This window comes from Bombus bifarius, unplaced genomic scaffold (assembly GCF_011952205.1).
Source record: "Bombus bifarius isolate JDL3187 unplaced genomic scaffold, Bbif_JDL3187 scf7180000007990, whole genome shotgun sequence".
Taxonomy (NCBI): Eukaryota; Metazoa; Arthropoda; class Insecta; order Hymenoptera; family Apidae; genus Bombus; species Bombus bifarius.
In genome coordinates, this window is record NW_022884371.1 from 1,048,533 (window position 1) to 1,074,792 (window position 26,260).

The 26,260-nt window shown below is 33.9% G+C and overlaps 1 protein-coding gene across 3 annotated transcripts in view; it reads right to left on the reverse strand.

Moving 5' to 3' along the window:
* LOC117205409 (2-oxoglutarate-dependent dioxygenase htyE) overlaps positions 1–26,260 on the reverse strand; it is a 35,577-nt gene that overhangs the window by 3,377 nt on the left and 5,940 nt on the right. The window contains exon 3 of one of the 3 annotated variants that reach the window (XM_033443765.1): positions 4,726–4,841. In XM_033443765.1, coding sequence (XP_033299656.1) covers positions 4,726–4,841 — 116 coding nt within the window. Of the gene's footprint in view, positions 1–675; positions 715–972; positions 1,114–4,725; positions 4,842–26,260 lie in introns of those variants that run through there. The other 2 variants (XM_033443767.1, XM_033443768.1) reach the window with 2 other exon arrangements.

Consider the following 26,260-nt stretch of genomic DNA (forward strand, 5'->3'; position numbering starts at 1 on the left):
TTTGGTTTTTATGCTTCTTTTTGCAGGAATCGTTTTTATTGCTTATTATTTCCTGTAAATGACCAAAGATGTGAACTTTACTTACAATTAGTCATCTAAGTTGCTTGGAATCTATTACTGATCGTGAAATAAAATAGACGTTGGAAATAATTTAAGATTTTTGCAACGAAATATAAAATTATAATAAAAGATTTTAATTACAAACCTAACAATCAAGCGTCAAGTTAAAATAAAATATAATTTTCTAAAGGTGAACAAGCTTTCAAATTAGTTATATATTACTTATTATATGTATATTTTATAATGATAATATAACATATAATAAAGTAAATAATAAAATCCATAATATTATATATAAACTTTAGTAGAAAATTTGTTCTAATATAAAACAAAAATACTTACATAGCATCGAAAAGCCAGGATAGTAGCTTGTTTTATTACTTCGAAAAATAATACACCTAATTACTTAAACAAAATTAATAAATTTTTCATTGCTTCATTAATAAAAATAATGAAAGCTTTTATGGTAAAATTATTCTTTACAAACGTCATATGTGTTGATATTTTTATATATCTTAAGTCTTGAATCTATAAACATTAGTGGCTAAAATAATCGACTAAACTAAACTAAATGCCCTCAGTAAATTCAAGGCAAATCATAGACCATCTGCGTACTATTTTTCTACGCTCCTGTTCCATAAGAAGATCGCTTTATCCAATTAGTAACATTGATTGCCACAGAATTCTTCCATCGATCGAATACGTTGTTTACCATGAGAGTAGACTGGAATAGACCAGGCATGCTGGCCAGTAAACAATCTATTTCACATTGTAAATGGGTTGCAACTATCTAATCAAATCAACAACTGCCACATGAACCAACATGTGCCTAATTTAGGTTGAGCAATTACTCGAGAGATTCTAAGGCATCGTACAGATGCTTGTTTTCGCTTGTCTTCCCCCTTTCCTAACCTCATCGCTCGTATTCCTCTCACCAATAATTTTTAATTCGATTCCAGCCGAGGTAATTAAAACCGACAGTTTGTTTGAACCAATTGAGATGTGTATGTGACTGATAATGAAATATTGTGACGTCATTGCGAAGGACCGTCGAAAAGTAACATGGAATTTTTTCAGGAGGGAGCGTGTTTGGTTAACTGGCTAAGTTTGTATTTAGACGGAATTTCAGAATGACCGAACTAATATTATTATATAGCGAAATTTTACAGGTCATAAATTACCATTGCACAGTGATAAGAATAGTTTGGTAACAAAGCAAAATTAAAAAAAATTATAAATTTTTTAGACATACAAATTTCAAAATTGCGATATCTTTAGACACAAGGATTTGAAGATTTAGGAATTTGAAAATTAAATAAATTTTAAATTTTGCGAGTTTCGCATTTTGAATATAATGTAAATTTTACAAATTAAGAGTTAGTTTATTATCCATTTCATTCGTCGATTGTGAAACGACAAATTTAATTATGTAAAAAGGCCTTTGTGTCATGTATGTAAAATAAAGAAATCAGGTATACATATCAATGAAGATATTCAGAATTTTAAAGATACATATCTCCCTCGATAACTGACCAGTTAAGGTACCGATTCATGGTCAGTTAGCGAAGCACTACTGTAACAGATGGCGCGGTGAAATTTGTGAAATAGTGAATGCCTTCGTGTTATCTATTATCGATGTGTAATGTATCTTTTACGCAATGTCTGATAAGAAATTAAGGTGCGACCAATAGGGAATTTCCTATATTACAAATGTAATCATCCAATTAGTTGGTTTTCCTTTTCTTTCTTTAGAAAAATGTCTGTCAAATGTGGATATGATTCTGCCTTTTAGTTTGTAGTTGATATTGTCCTTAAAATAGAAAAAACTATATGTTAAAGTGATATCGATGCACATACAATGCGCATGCGCAGCAGGCGATTATATTGTTTAGGTCTTTAGGGTAATTTATAGGGAAAATAGTCAAGAACTAACGCAGTGAGAAAATGAAGTTTGAGAAAGTCTTTCAAAGAGAATATAACAAATAATTTTGATACTAAAATTTTAATGAAAGTAACAAAAATAATACAAAATGTAATAGATGAAACATTTGTTTTGTAAAGCGTATCTTTCCGGCTTGTTTTTCAATTGTCTGGTCTAAGATTGGGGTTAGGTATCTTGTTGGATATGTATAATTGTTTCCTGATAATTAAGAGAAATCAAATCATTGAATTTGTTTGAACGAACTAGTTATATACCAATAATTAATTAATTTTCTAAATACCTCCCTTACTTCATGCTAAGCTATCAATCACCATAATTAATGCTAAACCGCTTAGATGGAATTTATCAAGCATGCGAAAGAAATTTGTTTATTCATTATGGAAGAACCCATAATACGGTACGATACAGGCGCTGAATATTTTTTCTTCGAGTCTATTTTAATATTCATTGTAAAATTTCCTCGGACTTGTTTTTTTTCTAATATTTCAACTCTCGTAGCAAAAAAAAGGGGGGGGGAGAGAGATATAAAAATGTTTGTTTACAAATATTTTTAAATTCTTCAATCATCATATGCGAATTTTTTAATTTTCCAATTTTTACACCTCCAAATTTCGAAATTTTCAGTTTGAGAATTCAACAATTTCAATCCTTAATTTTAGTTTTCCGATCGTAAGTTTTCAAATTTTACTTATTTAGACAAATGTTCCTTTTTTTTCGTAACAATTCCAAAACTCCAAATTGTCAATTATACCGGATGTTCATTCCCATTCAGTTGCAAGTCACCGGCAAAGTATAATAGTACGCGTACGAGCCAAATGAATTGATACATTGTATGGGTGGACGTAGCGTAAAGATAAACGATAAATACGTTCGCGTATTTATAGTAGATCACGCGCGAATTATCTCGTGAAATTGTAACGAACCGGTCATGATAACGGGCTTCTTCTTTGATACGAGGTCTCACCAACTTCGGCAAGGTCATCGCGTAAAACCCACTTATTACATTATCTTCGAACCCTTGAAAATTTGTCATGACGTATCATCGTAACGAGGGCATTAAGAAATCTCCGTTGACATAATCTGACGACTGATCAACAATTATATACAAATTATTATTTATTATTATTTACAAATCGAAGCTGCGATATCTTATACTAAAATATATTATATTTTATTTAAAAAAAAAAAAGAAAAAAGAAGAAAGAATACAATGTCACCCATAAATATTAGGATATTGTCCGATATTTTTCATTACAATAAATCCCTTTATGTAAGCTTTGTGTACTTGCAATCTAACATTTTTCAAAATTTGTATCTTTTAATTATTTTATTATAAAAAATGTTACTTCATTCACATCATACGTGTCTTATAATAAAAGATACTAAATAAAGCTATTAATTGTAATATTAAAAATGTCCGAATGCGTATCATTCATTTTTATTATTCGTTTCTCATATCGTAAAAAGTGTTATCATTTTCAATGATAAACCAACGAAAAGTTTGCGCGTTAAGGGGTAAAATTTCTTTTTTTTTTTCGCTGCAACCTTGCGAATTTTATACCTATTTCCCTTGACGTGGATTTCGCCGTACTTCGCCTTGACTCCTTTAATTCTGGTTCCATGCGAGATAGTAATTTTGTAAGTCAACCGAGGACGCGAGTTTTGTTACAAGGTAAGGTCTCATCGTGCGTGTAATATGATGGAACGCGTGGCCATCAAAAATACTTCTCCCCATTTAACAAGCTTACACTTTTGCAACTGGATATATTCTCTCTTTTTTTTTTAATAATTCATGGTTAATTAAATCAGTATAAAATTACAGCCTTCCTTCCTCATAATCTTTAATGGAGAAATTTGAGAATTCCAATTAACAAAGCGGGTGAAATTTAAGGCGAATTAACGATTCGAGCAACTGGAGGTGGGAAAATGTTTGTTTTACAGAATTTAAGCGGGTGACATCGAAGCTGGGGTAGGGGCTCTGGTTATTGAACCGAGTCAAATACTCGAAATTCGAGTCGGCCACTCCTTTTACTAAAACGAATCGTATGCTTGAAACGTGAGTAGACGCTTGGAACTTGATTATTTGTATAGTACTTTGCGATAGTAAGTAATTCGATTGCTTAACTACTGTAACGTATGTATTTATTCATTCAGAGTTCAATTATAACTAAACTTGAATATAAACGTTGAAAACATACATTTAAAAATATAGTAAAATCAAGATATAGTATCTCGTGTCATATGTTATTCTTGACAAATTTCAGGAATAAAATTAAGATACTGGGAATCTAGAGCACAGAGATTCAGTATGACAAAATTAAAAACTGAGCGATAATTTAATCTTTACATTAAATATATTATTAAATTTTGTACATTTAGTATGTTAACATCAGAGAAGTCTATAAGAACAGACTTATATCTGTTTTCTGTAATACGTAAGTGTTCATACGTAGATACATGTATAAATAATTAAAAATTATTCAACATATAAATATTTAAAAATACGTATTCCATTCAATCAAGCTTGAACTATCATAAAACTTTCAATAAACACGTTCAACAGGATTTCGAATTTTATTTTTTCAAATATTCCAATCATTCAACTTGTTAACACTTTTTGACGCGTATAATCACGCGAGTGCCCGGATACGTGTACCTAATGTTCGAAACGCTGCTCGATCCAACGATTACGATGTAGAACGAGTATCGATGGAAATGCGTACCTTGCATTCTGGAATGCCGTGGTTGACGAGCAAGGCCAGTCCTTTCTCGGACAGCGCCCTTAGCAGCTTCGAAGCTACTTGCTTCACGACACCCTTCTGAGGACATCTCTCAGTCCCTGGAACAAGAAAACGAAAAAAAGTGAGAGAAGCAGAAAGACAAAAACATGGGGGACAGTAGAACAGATCATAAATACCAGGGATTTCCATATATGTTGAATTTTTTTCAACTTGATCGTCGAGTGCTACTTTAAGTGTACTCAAACTCTCGAGCGTTGCGTGGTTTCGATTAGATTGGGATCGCAATTAAATCGTAGGAAAGTCAAACGTCATATTAATCGAAAATTTTAGATTCGAATCGATCTCGATTCGTTAGCAAACTGAAGCACAGAATTTTTCGGATTAATTTAAATCGCTTAAGCAAATATCGAATCTTTTAATCGCTCAAGTTATCTAAAAATCGAACTTTATAAACCATTCGACTCGCCTCAGCACACGATCTAATTGATCAAAAAATTCAATCTTTCTACTTTGATCCACGTTATTTCTATTTTCTTTATCTACCGGAGATTTCCAAAATTCAAATATTAAATATAATCGCAATTAAACTGTAGGAAAGTCAAACGTCATATTAATCGAAAATTTTAGATTCGAATCGATCTCGATTCGTTAGCAAACTGAAGCACAGAATTTTTCGGATTAATTGAAATCGCTTAAGCAAATATCGAATCTTTTAATCGCTCAAGTTATCTAAAAATCGAACTTTGTGAACCATTCGAATTGCTCAAGAATCGGATTCTTGAGCCACTCGACTCGCCTTAGCGCACGATCTAATTGATCAAAAAATTCAATCTTTCTACTTTGATCCACGTTATTTCTATTTTCTTTATCTACCGGAGATTTCCAAAATTCAAATATTAAATATAATCGCAATTAAACTGTAGGAAAGTCAAACGTCATATTAATCGAAAATTTTAGATTCGAATCGATCTCGATTCGTTAGCAAACTGAAGCACAGAATTTTTCGGATTAATTGAAATCGCTTAAGCAAATATCGAATCTTTTAATCGCTCAAGTTATCTAAAAATCGAACTTTGTGAACCATTCGAATTGCTCAAGAATCGGATTCTTGAGCCACTCGACTCGCCTTAGCGCACGATCTAATTGATCAAAAAATTCAATCTTTCTACTTTGATCCACGTTATTTCTATTTTCTTTATCTACCGGAGATTTCCAAAATTCAAATATTAGATACAATCAAATATAAATATATTATAATCGATTTATAGCCAAAGCCCAATTTCTTTCTTCGTATCTACAGCAGCTCGTTTCGCTATTTAACCTTGCGATAATACTATGAAGTATCTTCTTCACCCCCCTAGACGCGTGTATCGATTATTTTTTTCATTCACGGATTGACGCTCATTGATAGACACGCGGTTATCGGCGCGCGGAATGCAAAAAGATGAGGACGCTTTTCTTCTTCGGTGAACCACGCTGACGAAGAGCGATGGATTGACGTTAAGTGATGAGTTTCATCTTTTTCTGATACGAGGTCACGTTCGCGAGACAAGACCGTTCCTTTGACAAATCGTTATATTTTTGCTTTGTGAAGCTCGTAAAAGAATCAGTGAATGGGGGACACGGCGAGTCTTTTAGGTCTCGGCCAGATATTTTCAAATGTTACGCACAATTTTTGTGTACATGAACTCAACGTTCCTTCAAATTCGTACGATTTTTACGACTTTCTGTCTTTGATTTACGCAACTTTCTCAAGCATTTCGAAATTTTTACGGTTTCTTAAACATCGTTAACACTGGAAATTTTTGTAAACCCAAATACTTTGCAATAGTTTTGATTTAATTCGCGTCGTTCTTTCTTACATCTTCGTCCAGAATTTCAAAGATATCGATGCATCGCGTTCTGTTTTTTTTTTTTTCGTACATTTCTTACCTTTTCTTTCTAGTTTTCTTTCATTCTTTTCGTTCGCACATCCATTTCAATGCAATTTACGTATGTTGTTTGTTTATCAAAACACAATACGCGCGCAATGTATCTTGTGGAAATGCATTTCCTGAAATCTCTTTTATTGATGCGTTTTACTCTGATTGTTTAACGCGTGTTAAATCACGAAACTCGAGACACATCACGAAATCGTTCGATAAGGAGTTTGTTACACGTTTATTCTCCGATGAAGTTATAAATTCTTCGATGTTGTTTAAAACGTGTATTTAGTATTTAATCGAGAACGCGTGACTTTCAACAGCAAGGGTGATTTGAACCTCGAACGATAGTTACGATAATTGTTTCGTGACAATTATTTATAGAAATCAAGTTCTTGGACGATAAGTGCGACGTATTACGTTCGCGAGTGAATCGATCAGTCGAAAACGTGAGGATAATGTGATTTCAATGTTTCGAGCATGAAACCACTTCCTCAAGCTATTTTTGACAGTAAGGAAAGACTGGCACTGCACAATCTAAAATTTCACTCGTATACGTTCGTGCCTTTTTATATCGTTATTATTTTTTTATGAATATCTGAAACTTTTAGCAGTTTACTTCTAATTCTTTATCTAATATTTTTTTATTTTCTTTGCGTCAATATAATAAAAGGATATTTCGAGGAATTTTTGAAACTGTTTTCCATTTCTCAATTATACAGGCAGATGCATTTTAAAATTAAGATAAATTTATTTACATCGTCTTACCTCATCATTATCTATCTACCTTCTTCTAAAAATATGTTTCATTCTATTTTCAATCAATTTAAAATTATTACTCGAAACCAAACTTTGCACAAGATAATCGACATTTTCTCTTCAATCTCGGAGTAATGAACAAGATAATGCGTAACTAATTCCACATATGCGTCAATTTTGTTATCTGCAAGTTATCATAAGGGATAATTTGAAATAAAATCTGATTTCAATATCTCGGCATTTCAACAAATAATAGACTTTTTTTTTTTTTTAAATATTTATTAAAATTACAATCAATTCTCGCGTTGAGAATTTTCAGTAATTTTTCTGGCGTGGCGCAGTAACACGGCTAATTATTTCTGATAAGTTAATACTTATTATAGATAAGTATAAATAATAGACTTAATGGTAAGATGAGCTTTTCCGGCTGTTGTTAATTAAGAAGGTCGAAAAAAAAAAAAAATTGCGAAATTGTGCGATTCGAAGCAAAAACCTTCGTTCGTGTCGTGCCACGCTCTCATTTTTCGCCAGATGCCGATAAGAAACGTTATCGCGATTCACGCACGATGCGCTCGCCGACAGATCTTGTTTCAACGCCACGTGGCGACGACGATTGCTTTCTCGGTGCTTCTTCGCTCGTGAGAACGTGATTTCACTTCGCGACACGAGAGATCTCGTTAAAATCCACGATACGGACACGTTTCCCCTTACACCGAGGTGTATATAGTATACATAAACACGTTTTTCCTTCTTTTAACTTAATACGAGACATTAGGTGTGGAAACCTGCAATCGGCTCGCTTGATTTTGCATTGGGCAGGCGATCGTGTTTGAAATTGTCAGCCATTTGATATCTTGATCTTATTTATCGCTTGACGATTGATATCTTTTGATCTACAGAACTTATGTGAGAGTAAATTATATATGTATATGAATTAATGAATTTTATAATACTAATACAGGATGTGCACCGAATAACATGTAAGCGGATATGAAATGTTTGATTGTGAAAAAATAAGCGGAAAATTATGACAAAGTACCGAAGGCGAATTCAAGGTAGTTGCGTTTACAGCACGCTCTATAGACGCAGAAATGCCGAACTCGCGTCGTCTTGGCGATTGTATACGAATACCTGAAAATATCAAGCGTCACATTCGTGAAACGTCGGGGCCCGTTAAGCCCAGAACACCGTACGGAAGAGGGCATCAAATTTATGATACCCTCAAGTGTTGACGCTTTCTCTTTTCTCAGTGGAGGGTGACGGAGGCTGGGTGGCTGTCCCAGATGTCTTCTTACAACATATGAAATGAAATCTTTTTAGGCTTCGTTTCTCAGAAAGTCGAGAAAATGGAAAATTTGTCAGGTATACTGGAATTTGGTTAATTACCGACTCAGTATGAATAAACGATCAGCGGGAGGCTATTCTACGTGGGAAAATAAGTAATAAAAATAAGTAAATTGTAAAAATAAGTAATAAAATTTCCGCTTAAGCCTTAAGGCTTCATCTTCAAGAAGATAGAGGCTCTGAACATGTTTAGTTAACGGGGTATTCTGGTCTAGAAATTCGAAAAAATCGAAAATTTTTTTTCATGTTTCCAAAGTTTAGACATTCAAGAATATGCCCTTAAAAGGATTTTTCAAAATTTCAATTATTTTATGAGTTACAGCCATTTTTGTGACGCGGTATCTGCTCCGGTCCGACCGGGACCAATGTGCAATAAACGGTAGACGTTGCCCGAGTACCTACGTCTCAAAACTTTTTTTTTTTTATTATTGTTATTTATTAAAATTACAATCAATTCTCGAGTTGAGAATTTTCAGTAATTTTTCTGGCGTGGCGCAGTAACATGGCTAATTATTTATAATAAGTTAATACTTGTTATAAATAAGTATAATTTGTACGTAAGTATTGTAAATAAGTAGATGTTACTTAATTTAAATAACTAGTTGAATCTGTCGTTTAGGTCTAGCGGGTAGTGTCTCAAAACTTTAAACACGTTTTTCTCGAAACTACTTTTTCCGAGTTGGCGTGCACGATATCTCAAGTTCTAACGAACCGATTTATTTTAAATTTGGTCTGAATATTCCTTATATACTCGTCTATCGTCCGGACCACGCTCAGCTCAAAATCTTTAATATTACTATTTTTTTAAACGTTTGGAATTGTCCAAAAAACGTGCGAAATAAGAAATTTTTTTTCAAACGGCCGTGATTTTGTGAAAAAATGTTGTATTGACTTTTCCAAGATTCAGACGATAGCGGCATCCATACTAACTAAGAATCCGTTCGCATTTTTTGTTTCGGATGACCAGAAGGGTTGATATCGTGCACGCCGTGACACCCCATTTTTTTGGCAGCACCCACTTTGCCAGCTCGTAACTTTTTAAATATTGAGTTTTTTTCTCCAGTGAATTTTTTACGTAATCTCGAAATATCAATAAACAAATGCTAAAAAGAAGGATAGTAAAAATATTTTTTGTTTCGCTTGTACAGAGCTTCAAAAATCGCCCGAAATTCATGCCTCTAGACCAGAATACCCCCTTAAGAATGGGTCTAGTATACGCGTGTAATAAATATGCAAATTTATTTTTCGTAGAAACAAAGTCTAGCCTGGAAAAATTTCGTTCTACATTTTCATTCTCACACGTAGAATAACGTCCTGTCGATTACTTATTCTTGTCCAGTCCGGAATCAGCCACGTTCGAGTATTACTTGATAAGTTTTTGAACTCGATTTTCTCGAAAACGAAGCCTCATATAAAAAAGTGTTATTCTATATTTTCTTTCTGTTATTTCATAAAAAATCACTTCATGCCTGCACGCGTTACTCGGTCGCAGCCTGTATAGTATATAACATCTAAGATTTCCTTTTCTTTTGTAAGATCTATGAAAGCTATACAACTTAAACAATAATTATACAAAGTCTAAAACGGTGTCTGTGTATTTATATATTCAATAAATACTATTTTCCAATTTTATATATATCATTACGTATTATACATTTTTATATTATTTATTGCTTTTAAAAAAATTCATTTTAAATATATCATTGTAACACCACTTTGAAATGCTTCGAAACACTGATGTTGCAGTAACAATGTGCAGGAAAAGGTTGGCCTTGTGAAACTTTCATCAATGCAATTTGTTCATGGTGCAAGACACATAATTATCTTCGAGGACGCAAACTTTCTCTGCTTTTTATTGTCTTCGTTTTATCGGTCCTCCAATATTTTTAGTTTTAGACGTTATAATCTAAACTTCTAGTAATTTTATTTAGAATATCAATGAGACCTTATGATAAAAATGCGTTAAAAATATATTAAATATATCACCTTGACACGTTAATTAGTCCTTTCGCGTTTACGAGCCATGTATCACTCTCGTCGCGTTTCTTTTCATTAGAACGTACCTACAGCTTCGCATGAATTATGACGTATCGTGGAATATGTACATTTCGCCCAATGATTCGTTCGCAAATGCTAAAGCGATAGAACGTTGGGTTGCATAAATTAATTCTTATTTTTGATATCTTCTATAAAGATGTTTAATATACAATACATTATGCATAAATATCATCATCCATAAATGCGTCAGATTTAGAGGAACTTATAAGGGAAATTATATGCCTGTTTTGCGGACTTAAGAGCGGCGTTCGACAGGCTAAGCGGAGAGAAACTGGAGAAGATGAGGAAAATGGGGATTAGCGAAAAACTAATCCGAAGGATTAGAGAAATATACGAAGAAACAAGGAATGTAGTGAGAGTCAAAAACTACAACACAAGAGAATTTTGGACCGTGAGGGGAGTCAGACAAGGGTGTCCATTGAGCCCGACGTTATTCAATATATACGTTTCTCAACGCGAGAATTGATTGTAATTTTAATAAAAAAAAAAGAAAAAAAATACGTGGCAGGTCTGGAAGAAGAACTACGGAAAGGACAAGCTGGGGGCATAGTGATAGGAGAAAGAAAAGTGCGGTCATTAACATATGCAGAGGATATTGTGCTGATGGCGGACAGAGAAGAAGAGCTAAAAGAAATGTTAATGAGACTCAAAAAATTTTTAAAGGGAGCCCAATTAGAGGAAAGACCAAAATAGTAGTCTTTGAAAAAAGAGGGAGCAAAAGGAGGCAAAGAAGATGGAAGTGGGGAGAGCAAGAATTAGAAGAGGTGGACGAGATAAGATACCTAGGGTATATACTGCAGAAAAGCGGAAGTGATGAGAAGCACATACAAGATAGGAAAAAACAATTGCAATGAAGAAAACATGGAGCGTGGGAGAAAGAATATTCAAATAGGACTACAAAAGGAGAATGAAGATGTTTGGAGAGGTATGGGGCTGGAACATGGAAGAAGGACTGGACAGAGTTCAAAGGAGATATGTGAAATGGATATTAAGCTTAGACATGACAACACCAAATTATATACTGATAGAGGAATGCAAATTAATAGAAATGAGAGAAAAACATTAAAAACAGCAGCAAGGTACGAAGAGAAAGCCCTAGAATCAAAAAAGGAATTAGTAAAGAAGTGTATAAAGGAAAGAGAGAGAGAGAGAGAGAGAATGGGGGAATGGCCAGGAAGGGGAAAGAGCAAGAAAGAGAAAGAAGGGACAAGAAGAGGTGAGAAAAGGAGGGGCGCAGATAGAAACAGGAGAGGAGCAAGAAAGAATGACAGCAGACCAAATTATAGAAGAAAGAAGAAAGGGAGAAACAGAAGAGAGGGGGAAAAGGATAAGGAAATCCAAGTATAATACACACTACAGAAACATAGCCAAAGAAAAATTACCAAAGTACTTAGAAGGGAGAATGAAATGGAAGGACAGAAGAATACTGGCAAGGTTCAGATGCGGAGACGAGACCAAAGCAAGGGAATACTGGAAAGAAGAGGGGGAACAAGGATGCAGACTATGCAGAAGGAAAGAAGAAGGCCTAAGACATGTAATAGAAGAATGTGAAATAACGGGAGGACCAAAGGACATAGGAAAAACGCTAAGCGAGACTGGAGAAGGTTTAGCAGAACTGAAAGCAATAATAGAGAGGAGAAGGGGAAAAGACAAGAAGGAGGCACAGCAAGGAGGCTGAAGACCAAAGTTGCAATAGTTTTTAGTCATTAGTTGCTAATTTATAGTTCCTAATTTTTAGTTTTTAGAGGTAGAATAAGCAAGGTAGTGCAATAGAATAGAGTGGGGAGGTAGACATATAAGAAGAGAAATAGACATAAGAGATGTAAAATAATAAATAATAAATAATAAATAATAAATAATAAATAATAAATAATAAATAATAAATAATAAATAATAAATAATAAATAATAAATAATAAATAATAAATAATAAATAATAAATAATAAATAATAAATAATAAATAATAAATAATAAATAATAAATAGAGGAACTTGTAAACTAAATTTTGTCGTGAAAAGATTACGGATGTAAATAAAATTCAATGTGGAAATTGCAGGAATTAACGGTATCTCAACATTGTGAATTTGAAGGTCATGGCGCATTTACTGAGGTCGTTGGTTCTACAAACAAGTTTATGAGGAATTTATATTCTGGCAAGTGGTATTCAGAATACGACGACAAGACCTTAGCTAATTCGCTAAGGTACTTTTATTACCTCTGCATGTCGTGTAGTCTTAGCAATATACATACAAGAGAACAAAGTCTTTGAGAGTACGAAGAGATTATAACACTTTTAGAGACTAAATTTGCTTTGCAATCGATTTTTATTACGGTACAAATAACCTTCGCCGTTATCTCTGCAACATATGTCCAACAAGATTCCCACTGTTTCCAAACACTTGAATCCTTTCATTGCGAAGAACTGCGCAATTTTTTCTTGCATCGCGTTTCAAGCCACAAAACAGGCCACGATAAATCATGATTTAAATCTGAATAACAGTCGAAACCTCCATAACAATCTCCTTTACAACCCACTTATTCTAAACAATTCTACGTTTTAAACTCAGTGACCCTGTTCGTGAAACACTTTGTAGACTCAAAGGTCGGTTGTTCGTTCTTGAAGAATCTTTTATCTTGATTCTGTAATCTTTTCATAGTCAAATGTCTCGAACAGAACGATATATTTTTTTTGAGCAATCTCTGGTCACCATAATTGTCCAATACAGCGGTTCTTAACCATTTGTTTATCACGGGCCTACTTTAAATAATTTTTTGGTGTCGCGAACTTTTCGCAAAACTTCACTCAAAATTGAAATCCTTAATGTGTCATATATGTATATTTGAAGTACTCGTCAACTGCTCATCAACAACCCTATGGAGAGAACATACATTATAAATAAATAAGTAAATAAATAAGTCAATATTTTTTATTTTATTCTATGAACCGCTGGTTTAATATTTAAATACATTTACCATAAGGCGTCTTAGGTGTAAAGTTGAGACCTTATTCTCAATGGGATCACATTTTGCAACAAAATTTCAAACTTAATTAGATCTGGTAATAACTTCGCGCCTAGGGCTCTCAAAAGCATAAGCACGACCATGCTTTATAGAAGAATCCGAGGATAACGACCACGAAAAATTTGCATCTAATTTGTCTTGATTGCTTTCCGTGAAATCGTTCGACGAGCATCGAGGTAGGATACTAATCGACCAAATAGCTACATAATTTTGGTTAAAAGAGATTGGACCTAATGGCATTTGAGTTACTTTTTTGCATAGTTTTTATTTACGCGAACATCGAAATCAGGGAAAGCTGTAAAACTCTGACGTCAATTTATCGATCATGTTTCTACGAAGCTCCGTTACACGGAAAAGAACTATAAAATCGGTGGAAATAGTCTCAGAGTAATGAAATTATCGGAAAATTTTCTTCGATAAACAATCTATATAGATCTTTAACTAGTCGTTAAATATTTACCAAAAAAAAAAAAAAAAAAAAAAAAACGAACGAGATAATTAGAAATCTTTCTAGGAATAAAAAAGTATAAATCAGTCGTATCGAGTGACCATTCAATAATTTGTTTGCAACATTTCCAGTCAATCGAAGTTAATGCGTCGCGATGTAAAATGTATTATTTAGTAGAAGATGATTGATGATTGATAGTTAGTTTGCTAATTTCAATGGGCTATTTGTTTTAAGTAGATAAGTCTTTTATATTGCATTTTCCGATAAACTGTTGCTTAAGCTTCTTGATACCTTGTTTCACGTGTTTCGAACGCATTTCTTTGACCGATTCCTTATCGAAACTTTATCTGTTATTGCCGGAGAAAGTCAGTGTAATTTCTGTAGTACACATTTTATACGATTAAATTCTTGGTCTTACACCGTCTTGGCTATAGTTCTTTTATTGCGAAAATTTCAGTCTAATTACTGTGTAATTAATATCGGGATTTATATTAATCATAAGATTATCGGGACTTCGAAAACTACTAATCCAGATGCGTTATCTATATTAGTCAAAAACAAGTGGCATTAATGTCAGCTAGATATATTCAAGCGAAGTAATACTAGAACAAACACTTACGTTTTCCTGTATAGGTAATGTAGACTGCTTATCTTCGATTTAAAGGACAGAATAATTAATACGTTTCTAAACGTTAATTAATACGTAATAATAATTACATAGCATTTATCACAAACATTGAGAGAGTATATTTTTGAGATATATTACGGTTCAAATTTATTCTGACAATATATATTAAATAATTGAAATATTTAAGCTAGGATAGAAATTAAATGAAATGCGAAGTTTCCATTATTCCAATACTTATGAGCGATACTTTATCTACATATAAAAATATTAATTAAAATACATATATAAAGGGAGAAAAACAATCGAGGATCAAAGATCTCAAGAACTGAAGAGAAAAAATTTTCTTTTAAAATAATTAAAGACTGAATTTCTTTTCTCTCTCAAAATTCACATTTTCCAACAATACCTTAAAATAAGGATAAAACATTACGTCGATTAGGCAGTAAGTGGACAGCTCGAGAGAGAATTCACAACAATCATGCATATACGTACGTCATTACTCCGCCTCCGATATGTCATCTGGTGTTAAATTTAAAACTACACACCATGATATCACCGAAGTGTACAGTACTTGTTATCTTATAAATATTAATTTTTATTGGCAAATAACAACTCGTTTATTTAGAAAAAAACATTTAATGAAAAACATGCACAGGAATACACTAATGAGAATATGTAACTTGATATTAATAACTTTTAACTGAAGATAATCGTGGCGACTCTTTAGAAAACATTTTGAAACTTCCATTTATCTATGACGGAAATGTACATATTAAGCGAAATAATAAATGCAGATAAAATAAGAAAGCTTATGGTATAGTATTAGATTACCGATAAGATTATATCGAATGAATTCTTTTTAATCTTTTTTTTCTGTTTTCTTAACTTTTTTGTGTTGCAAATGTCAAGGATTGCGACGTCTTTGATCATAGGAAAGAAAATGAAAGATAAATAAAAGACGAGAAAAAAATCTTCTACGTAAATTTTATATAAAAAATTATTGAAATTCACAAAAGTGCATCATTGTGGAGCCAGAAAATTTGATTAACAAATCACGTATTGATTATTTAAGTAGTTCTAGGGTTAATCGAATTTGTATTTTCGTTAATTCATTCCTTTACGAAATAGGAAAATAGCTAGAAATTGTCTTCAATGGTTCCTAGAGGGATCTTATACAAGAAGAGTTTCCTTATCGAACACCGATGGAAAGCGAAGGCAGACGCGAAACAATGAGACGTATAACCTGTTGGTAACGTTTAAAGGCAACTGCTAATTGTTTCTGATAAATAAAAAATGAGAATGCAGTCCCCGTAGACTGGCTGGCTTGTCCACGGGGAAAGGGTGATACTTGGCCGATAATTTTCGATTTCTTGCTTCCTCATATTCTTTTTTTTTTAAACACGTTCATGACTCATTTCTTATGCAACATCGAGAGTTGGCGGAGTTAAGGGACCGTAGCTGCGAAATTTTCACTTTTCGATATCAGCGACTTGCGAACATTCTCAAATCATTTTGTAATACGCTTTAATAAGTAGCTTCGTTTATTACAAAATAATCCTTCTGGTTAATTCACTTAACCTGAATTGAACGTCAGGTAAACATTCTTATCCAATTCCAACTGAAAATAACAAATTTAATAAGTGAGAACAACGAATTAAAAGTAAACTGACTCGGTCCAATTTCCAATTAATCTTTCAATTCCATTTTTTAAACGTAACTTTCGATGAAAACAATCGGACAAATTACAAAACGACCTATGAAAATCTGCTATTACAGAGGGAAAAATTCTTCTCCCACAATTAACAGTACTTAACTATGTATACGACCTTCAAGACTAACGAAAACGAGTCGTTAATTTGTGATTATGTGTGAAATCGTGTATGACCGAGTGATTAGCATAAAATACAATACAACAGGGAGTTTCCGACAACAAACACGATCCTAATCCGGAAAGCAAGCGTGGAAACAGCATGACTAAGCCCAGTGTATCGAATTAGCGATGCTGAGGAAATTCGCTCGAAACTGTTGAATGGCAATGTTTCCGCGAATATTAGCACGCTGTCGATAGCGAAGGTCTTTCGTCACATGCTTGTCGTAAATCGTTCCCCTTCTTCCCCTCATAGCTTCTGATCGCGCGTGATCGTACAGTAAATCAACCGTCGGAAATCTATTGCAAACATCTACTTGCGATTTTTCATCGTGACGATTCCGCACTCCTGTGTCTCGAGAGGCGTCGTTACATTCGTTGTTCACGTGAAAACACGGACGAAACGTGACCGGTTGGTACCAAGCGCGGAAAAAGACATTGTCGAAATGGTCGTTACGCGAACCTTCTAGTATAACCATTCTTTCGCGACTGTGAAACGTTGATTTATCGACAAGGCGTAGGTAAATTTACAGAGCGAGTGGAAAATCTATTGTCCGACAGTTCGATTTCATTGCGACGATTTGTTGCAGACGATATCGTCAGATGATATCTTGCAATCCTATTTACTGGCTGATTGATTTTACAACGATACAAACGCGCGATATCTTTCTTCACAGACCTCTTGCTTTGTGTTTCGAAAGCGATAGATATTCTATATCCTACGAAAATTTAAAGGCAATCACGCCTTAATTTAGTTTAGTAATTTTTTTTTAATTTTGATTAGTTGACAGCAGTTCTTTTTCTCGGCAAGCTTTGTTTTGTTTTGTCGGTAAAACAGAAAATCAGTCAAGAGACTAGTGTACTTTGTATTTTATTACGAAAGCGTCATATTTTAAAATTTTCCCTTAGTTTGTAAAACGAAACGCGAGTGAAATAGTTAAGATTAGGAAAGGTCACTAAACTGCATAATTTTTTTAAATTACCCATTGTTTTTTATCAAACAAATCTACACATTCATAGTTCTGGGACAAAAGAAACTATGTTATATCGCATTGTCTGTTCCGTAAAGTTGCAGTTTCGATAAATATCGTCAACTTAGCATCGTACTTTATCACAGTGTTCACAGAAGTCAACGTAAAAAATATGTATCGCGGGCAGACATTCTGCGATATATCGAGCATGCGTATCAGCGATGACGTTCAAACTGAACGTTGCAGCGAAAACGAGTCCTATCAGTCAGGTAGACTGCGAAGTTGTTTTTATCTGTCCAGACGATTATTCTTTTGAATAGTGGTAAACGAGATATTAAATGGCTATGTATGGACTCGGTAACGGTATATTCGATTCGTTTTACTGGGCGAAAGTATCGGCGAGACTGCCGGTACCAGGAGAAACTAGCGAAAATTTTCTCCTGGTCATGTGTGTGCATCCTAGAAACTATCTTAAATCGATACTCGATCAATAGATCGAACGAGAACGCCATGAAACTTAATTCGAACGATCGTAGAACTATTCGTTATCTTATTGATATTACTGGAATGTACATTAAAATTTCAAGTTGGGATTCTGATAACTTCGATATCGCTTTATGGACTTGAAATATCATACTGATGTTATCAACTTATGTAGCTTAAATCAATTAACTATTATTAAGTAACTGTAGTGCAATTAAATCGAAAAATTATAAACTTTTATAATGCAGCATGATATATTTTATGACAATGTCCTTGTTACAAGCTCACATGAGCAATATGTTGGGAATTCTACATTTTATGCTCGTATTTAACTACGTAGGATTATTACCAGTAATGCAACCGCAACACCTGTGAATGCGTTTCCGCTAATACGGATTAATATTCAATTTGCAATTTAGTTTATGAAATTCTACTGCGCATTCACAATGACTATCAACCAATGCGGAAGTGATCGAGGCCTCCGACAGTAACGTGCAATAGTCATAGATAAAAGTTGTCACCGGAGTGTACATCGATTTATAAAACATTCGATAAGTTCTTGGAACTAGTGCGAAATGCTTACGTGTTTACTGATCAAAACGCATGGTGGCGCAGCTGAGTTATGCAATCGTTCCCATCGAAAAGCTTGTCTCTATTCCATGGTGAAAAAAACAATTATTCATAAATTTATAAAAACACTATTTATATTAAACATATCAAAGGCAATGATCAAATATTTTTTGCACTTATCCATCCGTGGCCTCTGAAATCGGATTTTAAAGGCTTTAATGTACTTCTGACACAGGATTGAATTATTCAAAGTTGTGACTCTTTTGCAGTACATGTACGAAATATTCACTATCTGCGGTTGTTCTCATCCGTTACCAAACGGAATCTATCGAATCGATTCAACGTTCGATTTTATCCGAAGACTCGATCGTTGCACAACGGCGAACGGTTGAATATTAAGAGGAAAAAATAGTTTCGATGGAATGGCAACGATAAAATGCGATCGCGACAGACGATAACGGTACATACGACTACCGTGTGAAAACAAACTATGTGTGCCTTGAGCGCTGTGTAACGTCGACTGACAGCTTCACCTTTTCGACGCGTTCTCCTGAATGTGAAATCTCGTTCCGTCGTATTTTTCTTCTTCGTGTCCTTTTTACTTTACTTTCTTTCGAAGCTTTTACAAACCTATCATGTAAAATGACCGTTACGCCGTTACAGCAACTTTAGCATAAACTGTTTCGAAAATAATATAGCAATTGAGAAAAGTGATACATATTAGGTGGAGGAAAAACTGAAGGTTTCCTTCAATTGAAACGAGACTCTATTTACATATAGATGTGGAACTGTTTAACACGCAACGACTCACGTTGGAATCAAGGGAATTCTGCGTAATTATGAATTCTATTAAACGTAAACCGAACAAAAAAGAATTTATTACGTGCATACAACAAAAATTTATATATAATATATAAATTTGACGATTAATGGATAAATGAATCTTATTTTGTAAATGTAAATAAAAAGATAGTAAATTCTGAATGTCTCCTGATTTCGTAAAACGATATCGGAGTCAAACAGCTAAATTGAAGAGAGACAGTAAATTGTATAATTACTTGTAGAACATTACGATTAACCTGTTACCTGCGGAGTTTCGTTTCAAAAATCCCTTACGTGGCGCGTAGTTAAAATCAAGCAATTACGAGTATACACGTCAACCGCATCGAAATAAGATTTTGGATTTGCGTGTATACACGTCGAACGCAGTTAACTGGTTAAAAGGTAATCAAAAATAAATATAGAAATTAATTTTCTTCTATTAGACACGATGGAATGGATAGTGAAATCTGTAACGTATAATGTAACAAAGAGTGAATAGTAGCAGAATAGGACACAGTAATCGCTTTCAACTGAATTGTGATAACCACGCCGATCTAGCTTTCAGGTAACACGGATATCTGTTACAGCTAAAGCGCATGGTCGCAAGGATGAAAGTGAAATTAATGATTGCGATCTACATCATTCATTCGCTAATGTTTCAGCCGCATACAAATAAGCCAGAACTCGGTGCCAGCCTACAACATGGATAACACATTTTTGCGATTACTTGCCAACTGCATTTCACAATTCAATCGAACGCGATATTGCGTGGATGAAATTTTGATTTCATCGTTCCTTCGGAACACTACCGTTACGCTGCCTGTACCTAGGGAACATGACGCCAGCTATGCAACCAATACTTTTTTAGAACAACCGTTTTCTTGGATGAGTCGCGGTCAGCCATCTTGCCGATTTCTAGTTAATTATAGGTGCTGAACCGACGCTCGCTTAAACACATTGAATTTAAATTTATGAGAAATTAAACGATACTTTACTTTATTAAATGTTCGAATAATCTTTTTTCAATGAATATCTTTTTTCCTTCCTTCTTTCATATCATAAGAAAAGTTATAATTTGGACATTGAAGAAATTAGGTCGAACCGTTTAAATTAATATAAATAGTGCCAATGATAAGAGAAAGTTTTTTTTTAAGCAGTTCTACTTTCTATCTTACCTATAACGTCAATTTCGTACAATGTGATATATTTTTTAAGGAAAATTGGCCACGTACGATTCAATGTTACAAAGAATTGCACAACTATGCGTAATACATTTATTAATCGCTTAAACGATAATTAGGTAACTACAATTGTTGTTCAATTAACATAAAAAAGTGGAATGCATCGAATACATATACATTAATTATATACGTATAATTCTTCTATCTAGCATTTACTGTGCTGATATGTACTGTTGGATTCATTTACCGATTTAATAAACACACATCCTACCATTCTATTTCGTAACACGTGTTTTTGGTATATCGGCTACCGGCTGTACGAACGGCCAGGATTTCAATGACGTCACTGTAATGCCGTAGTTGTACAATATACACAATATGAGCCAAGAAAATCAGAGTAACGTCATTTTCAATTTTATGAAATTTTGTATGATTTTTCGACTTTTGGCAGAGAACACGTAACAAGAATAATACATAACTACGTTCATAATACTAGAATAAGAATAAAACTCTTTTCGTACTCTTATGTAAACTGGAGAAATAAATTTCAGTCGACTAATTCTAACAAAACTCTCTAACCGAAAATGTTACTTAACATAGTAATATAAATAGATTGACAATATAATTCTGACAATCAGCAAATGGTACGAGCGACGATCTGTCTATAAATCAGACGGAATGCAGACTTGTTTATCGGAGTTAAAATTCAAAATTGAAACTCTGCATTTTGCCAACATTCGTTGAAATATGTATTTCTAAATGATGTATTACCGTTTTTATGGTGCATGTCAAGATAAAAGCGTCTCAAGATACAACTGTTACGAATGTTAAGTTTCTTTTAGTACCGTCTGTGGTATTTCAATGATACGGTTTTTTCTCTCTCTTTATGAGATCATAATTCCTTATTGCGGTTTCCATTGTTTTTAGTGTGTATTGTTGTCTCGTAAAGACAGACACGTTAGTAATATCGCAGTTACGCAAGCCATAAATTGTTTGGACATTCTGTTAACAGAATGTTAAGTGCTCGATTTCTGTTTACTTTAACGATCCATTTGTTTATTAAGATTGAAAGCAAACAAAATTTATTAGGCACGAATGTTACGATATTTAACGATAATATCGGACTTTTATTATAAAAGTGATAAATCTCGAAAAATATGTTTCCCTACTTGCTAGAGAAACATCATCATGAGAAATTTTTAGCTTAATCATCAATTTGTTTATTGGAATTAAAAACAAACAAAATTTGCCGATAATATCGCCCCTTTGTTATAAAAATGAGATACTGAGTCTCGAATAACCTCGAAGAAAACGCTTTTCTATCTACTAGAGAAATATTACTATGACATTAAATATCGTTATGAGAATGTACGTTAGCATATTTCAATTGAATGTCAAAATTGATGGTTTAAATCGTATCACTTCCAAAGCAAGAATGTGATATAGTGAAAAGAATAGCTACATTTGATACACATCTAGAGATATTCATTTTTCGTGTTATTATTTTTCAGTGAAAGATCAAACGATTAAAGTAACCATCGACCTTGTTTACATTTCATTCCCTGTTTCTCCTCAGAAATATACAAGAACCTAACGTGATTGGTGATTACCATTCTTTCTCGAGTTTTTGACCCAGAAAAATGTCCCAATTTTTAAAACTTCTTCTCGTGTCTTTTTCCTTGTATACGTAATCATATCTCTCACTCACTCTCTTACGATTACTTATTTCGTGAGCTTGGTTTCCCACTTCGTATTTTACCTTTATCTATTCGGTTAGTTCTTTAATTCCTCCTTAAGTCTTATCTTCCCCACCTTATTTATTACTTCGACTTTTAGTTAAGTTTATTATGGGTTTAATTTCAATCTGATTAGAACTAAAATTCTTTTTATACGCCCGCTATACTATCGGCCATTCGCCTCGCACCACTTCCGGACGCCATTGTTTGTCGCACGATTCTCAGAAGCCTCGGTTGCATTCTCCAATTTATATTCCAGTAACAATTTTTCCGATTCAAGTACAAGGTATATACTAGAAAATAACTTATTCATAGACGGTTGCTATTTTTGCACGTGGTCTATATCGTTAGTTCGCTCAGAGAATTTACCTTACACTGTAAAGACCGTCTATATATATATTTTCTATAATGTGGATATCATAATTAATCAATTAAGTTGTACTATTTAGTAAAAGCAATATCACAATATAAAATAAAATTTTAATCCTTCCCTTAAGAATAAGCAAGACGCATAAATATCATTTTATCTGAGACCAACATAACCTAAAAACTATTAATTAAAACGTAAAGACAAATTTTAAATAGAGCTAATATCAATTTTCTATTTCTAACTTTCTATTTCAAACTGGTTTCCTTTACAGATGTTCAATGTTTCTTGGTTATGTCGCGTTTCCAGCAAACGGATGATACGAATAGCAGTAACGAGCAAAATTTGGCTCGATCGACAAATCAGATAAGAATTCACACGATCCTAGTCGACAACGTCATCCCATTACGCTTCCATGGTAAACGATGTTTGCGCAAGTACGAATTTTGCAACTTGCTGCCTACGTGTTTTCTCCGGATACCGACCGATCTCTCGCTACGGTCTCGTCGCTTTGCGCATTCCGTGACTCCCTGAGACGCTCCAACGCTAATGTGGAAACCTCCAGGGTATTTAAGTCCTACCAGAGAATGTGGCTTGAGTGGAAAAGACAAGGAAAAAAGAAAGGAAGAAGAAAGAGATCTTGTCGCTACACGGCGAATGCATTCAGTGTCGTGAAGTATTATTATCGTTTGCGTCGCGATATTCTTGGTGGCCTTTCGCGGTAGAATTTCGGGGGTTTTACCAACGAAATTCAGGAGAAATTATGGTGGCGTTTCTAGTATCCGCCGCTAGAGTGGTTTTTGGCAGTTTTATTCTAGTGATTTGTTGCCTACCTATTGATTTGATTGTTTCTTTTTCTCTCGTTGATTTGATTGGCTATTGTTTTCCTTTCCTCTTCTATTCTATTTCTTTACGTTAATTGGCAGAGATTTAAAAGTGTTTGTTGTTGGACTATGAACGAACGGACACAATGGCGACGCTTCGGTGGAAAGGTTTTGAAATACGCGTCACGCTGTTTTTCCCGTTACGGACGCGAACACTATCGACCGAATTCTTTCGTGATGATTAGCACGGAACAATTAAAAGCTTACTGGACGTGTTTCAGTGCTAATTGTTATACGATGTTTTACAAAATATCGCAAATGAAAAGAGGACTACGAAAGAAATTAGCTCAATGGAGTGTTCACTATATTTATATGTCCTTTGTTACCATTTCATTTATTAATAAAATAAAATAGACGAAAGATCGTAGAAACAACATTTAACAGCGTTAATAATTTATTCATAATATACATAACGTTTAGGTCTAACTTCAAAGCGATTACCTATTCGTTTTCTTTCTATTTGCATTGCAGCTGCACATGTTATGAAATCATAAAAAGACTACGATTAAATAATTCAAAATAATAATATCGTCGATCAATAGCTGGCCTATCAGAACGATGATCGTGAATGAAGTATTATGACCGAAAGGACACTATATAAGATCGCGTAATTACACTGAGCTCGTTTTCCCGGAGTTCGCTGATGCATCCGATAATTAATTTTAATGATGCATTCGCGTAACGAACAAATGAAAAATTCACGTTGCTTGGAAGTCTATTCTTGGGCTTGCGCGTAAGCGTCCGCTTATTCGCGTCGTTGCAGATCGTGGCCACAGGGGACAGGCACGTGTAACCGCTTGCACACTGCAAAAAAATCGCGCCGCTCATCTATGTCAATACGCGTACGCGTGCACACGCACATACGTTGCTTTGCAACAAACGCTTTGTGTCGAGGATACAACCAAATAACGCGAAAAGTTAACGGATAAAATAACTTTGTCGCACGATTTACGCAAAATATACATATACAGCAGGTACAAAAGATATTAGCACGTATCCTTATCTTCCAATGAATTGCTTTTTTTATCAAATTCTACACTTCATTTTCATAGTATCAAATTGCAGTCATATGAAAGTATTATTAAATGATATGAAATCTATTATACTTGAATTTAATTAATTAGTATATAGATGTAATAAATATAATGGTATGCCAATACTTTTTGTAGCCATTAGCCCATGTATGCGGGGGATGTGTTCCTTTTCTATTATAAGTTAAGTAATTTCTTATTAAAATAAAATAAAACAAGTCTTATGTTGAAACGAAACCTTTTTAGTATCGTTTATAGTTGACACTGGCAGTACTATAAAATATACATATATGCGTCCCTCGATTTAATATATGTAAATATAGACACCAAAAGGGGGACACCTGAATGTTTTATCATTGAAAACACGAGAATCTTGTCAAGGCCGATATTCCAGACTTTGAAGGGTACACGCGATAACGCGAATTTATTCTTAAGGTTTTCCTCTCGCAGAAACCTTGTACTATGTCTTTTAGTGAATAAAAAGACCAATCTAGTCAGCTATGCTAGTGTTAGTTCGATAAATATTCTTATAACGCATTATACGTTTTAAATCTATCGTAAAAGGCTTTTTAGATTAGAACTTTTTGCGCAGAAGCAACACATCCCGCGATAGACTTCTGGAGGTCAATGTTGTTTTTGCGAGGAGGTATGTATTGACTCAATTTTAATTTGTACTTCGATACCTGGAGACGATGAATCAAAGTACCTTCTGAAAATATGATGCAACGTAGATATACCTGATTACATAATTGAAGATAAATACTACTGAAAAGATTACTGAGCGACTCGCAGAAGGAAACGTTTCGAAGAAGGTCGGAAGTTGACCGCGATAAATTGCGTGGCGGTTACTGATGCAAGTAATAACACGACTATGTATTAGTTAAGGTTGTCTTCGTGCGATGAAAGTAAAATTGGTAATAACAATCGAAACAAAGAGCGTAGAACAAAGGAGTGTATCGTGCATCAAATTATGTACAGGGACGATCGTGTGCGTCGATAAAAAATATTTTCTCGCGGTTGTGATTGAGGTTAAGAACGTAGTACCGATTTCACGTGATCTTTATTCCATCTTGGTTTCATTGATATACGTTTGTCAACAAGTGGTTAAGGTGCTCCATTAACAGACCGTTGGTTAGGATTTTATCTAGTCGATTATCAAGGAAGATATATTTCCAGGTAATTTTGAGTATCTTTCTTCGCCATTGAATCCAAGTGAGATACAGATACCTGATACACTTGTTTATTTTAGACTTATAACGTTCTCCTGCACAATACTAACAAGTTTATAATAAATTTAACTAAATTTTTATAAAAAATTTTATACAAAATTTTATAAAAAAATAGTTTAATTATTTTATTTAACAAAGAACGATGAAATTGTAAAAGAGGAAGAAATAGTCTATAATTCATATGTAAATCGTTAAT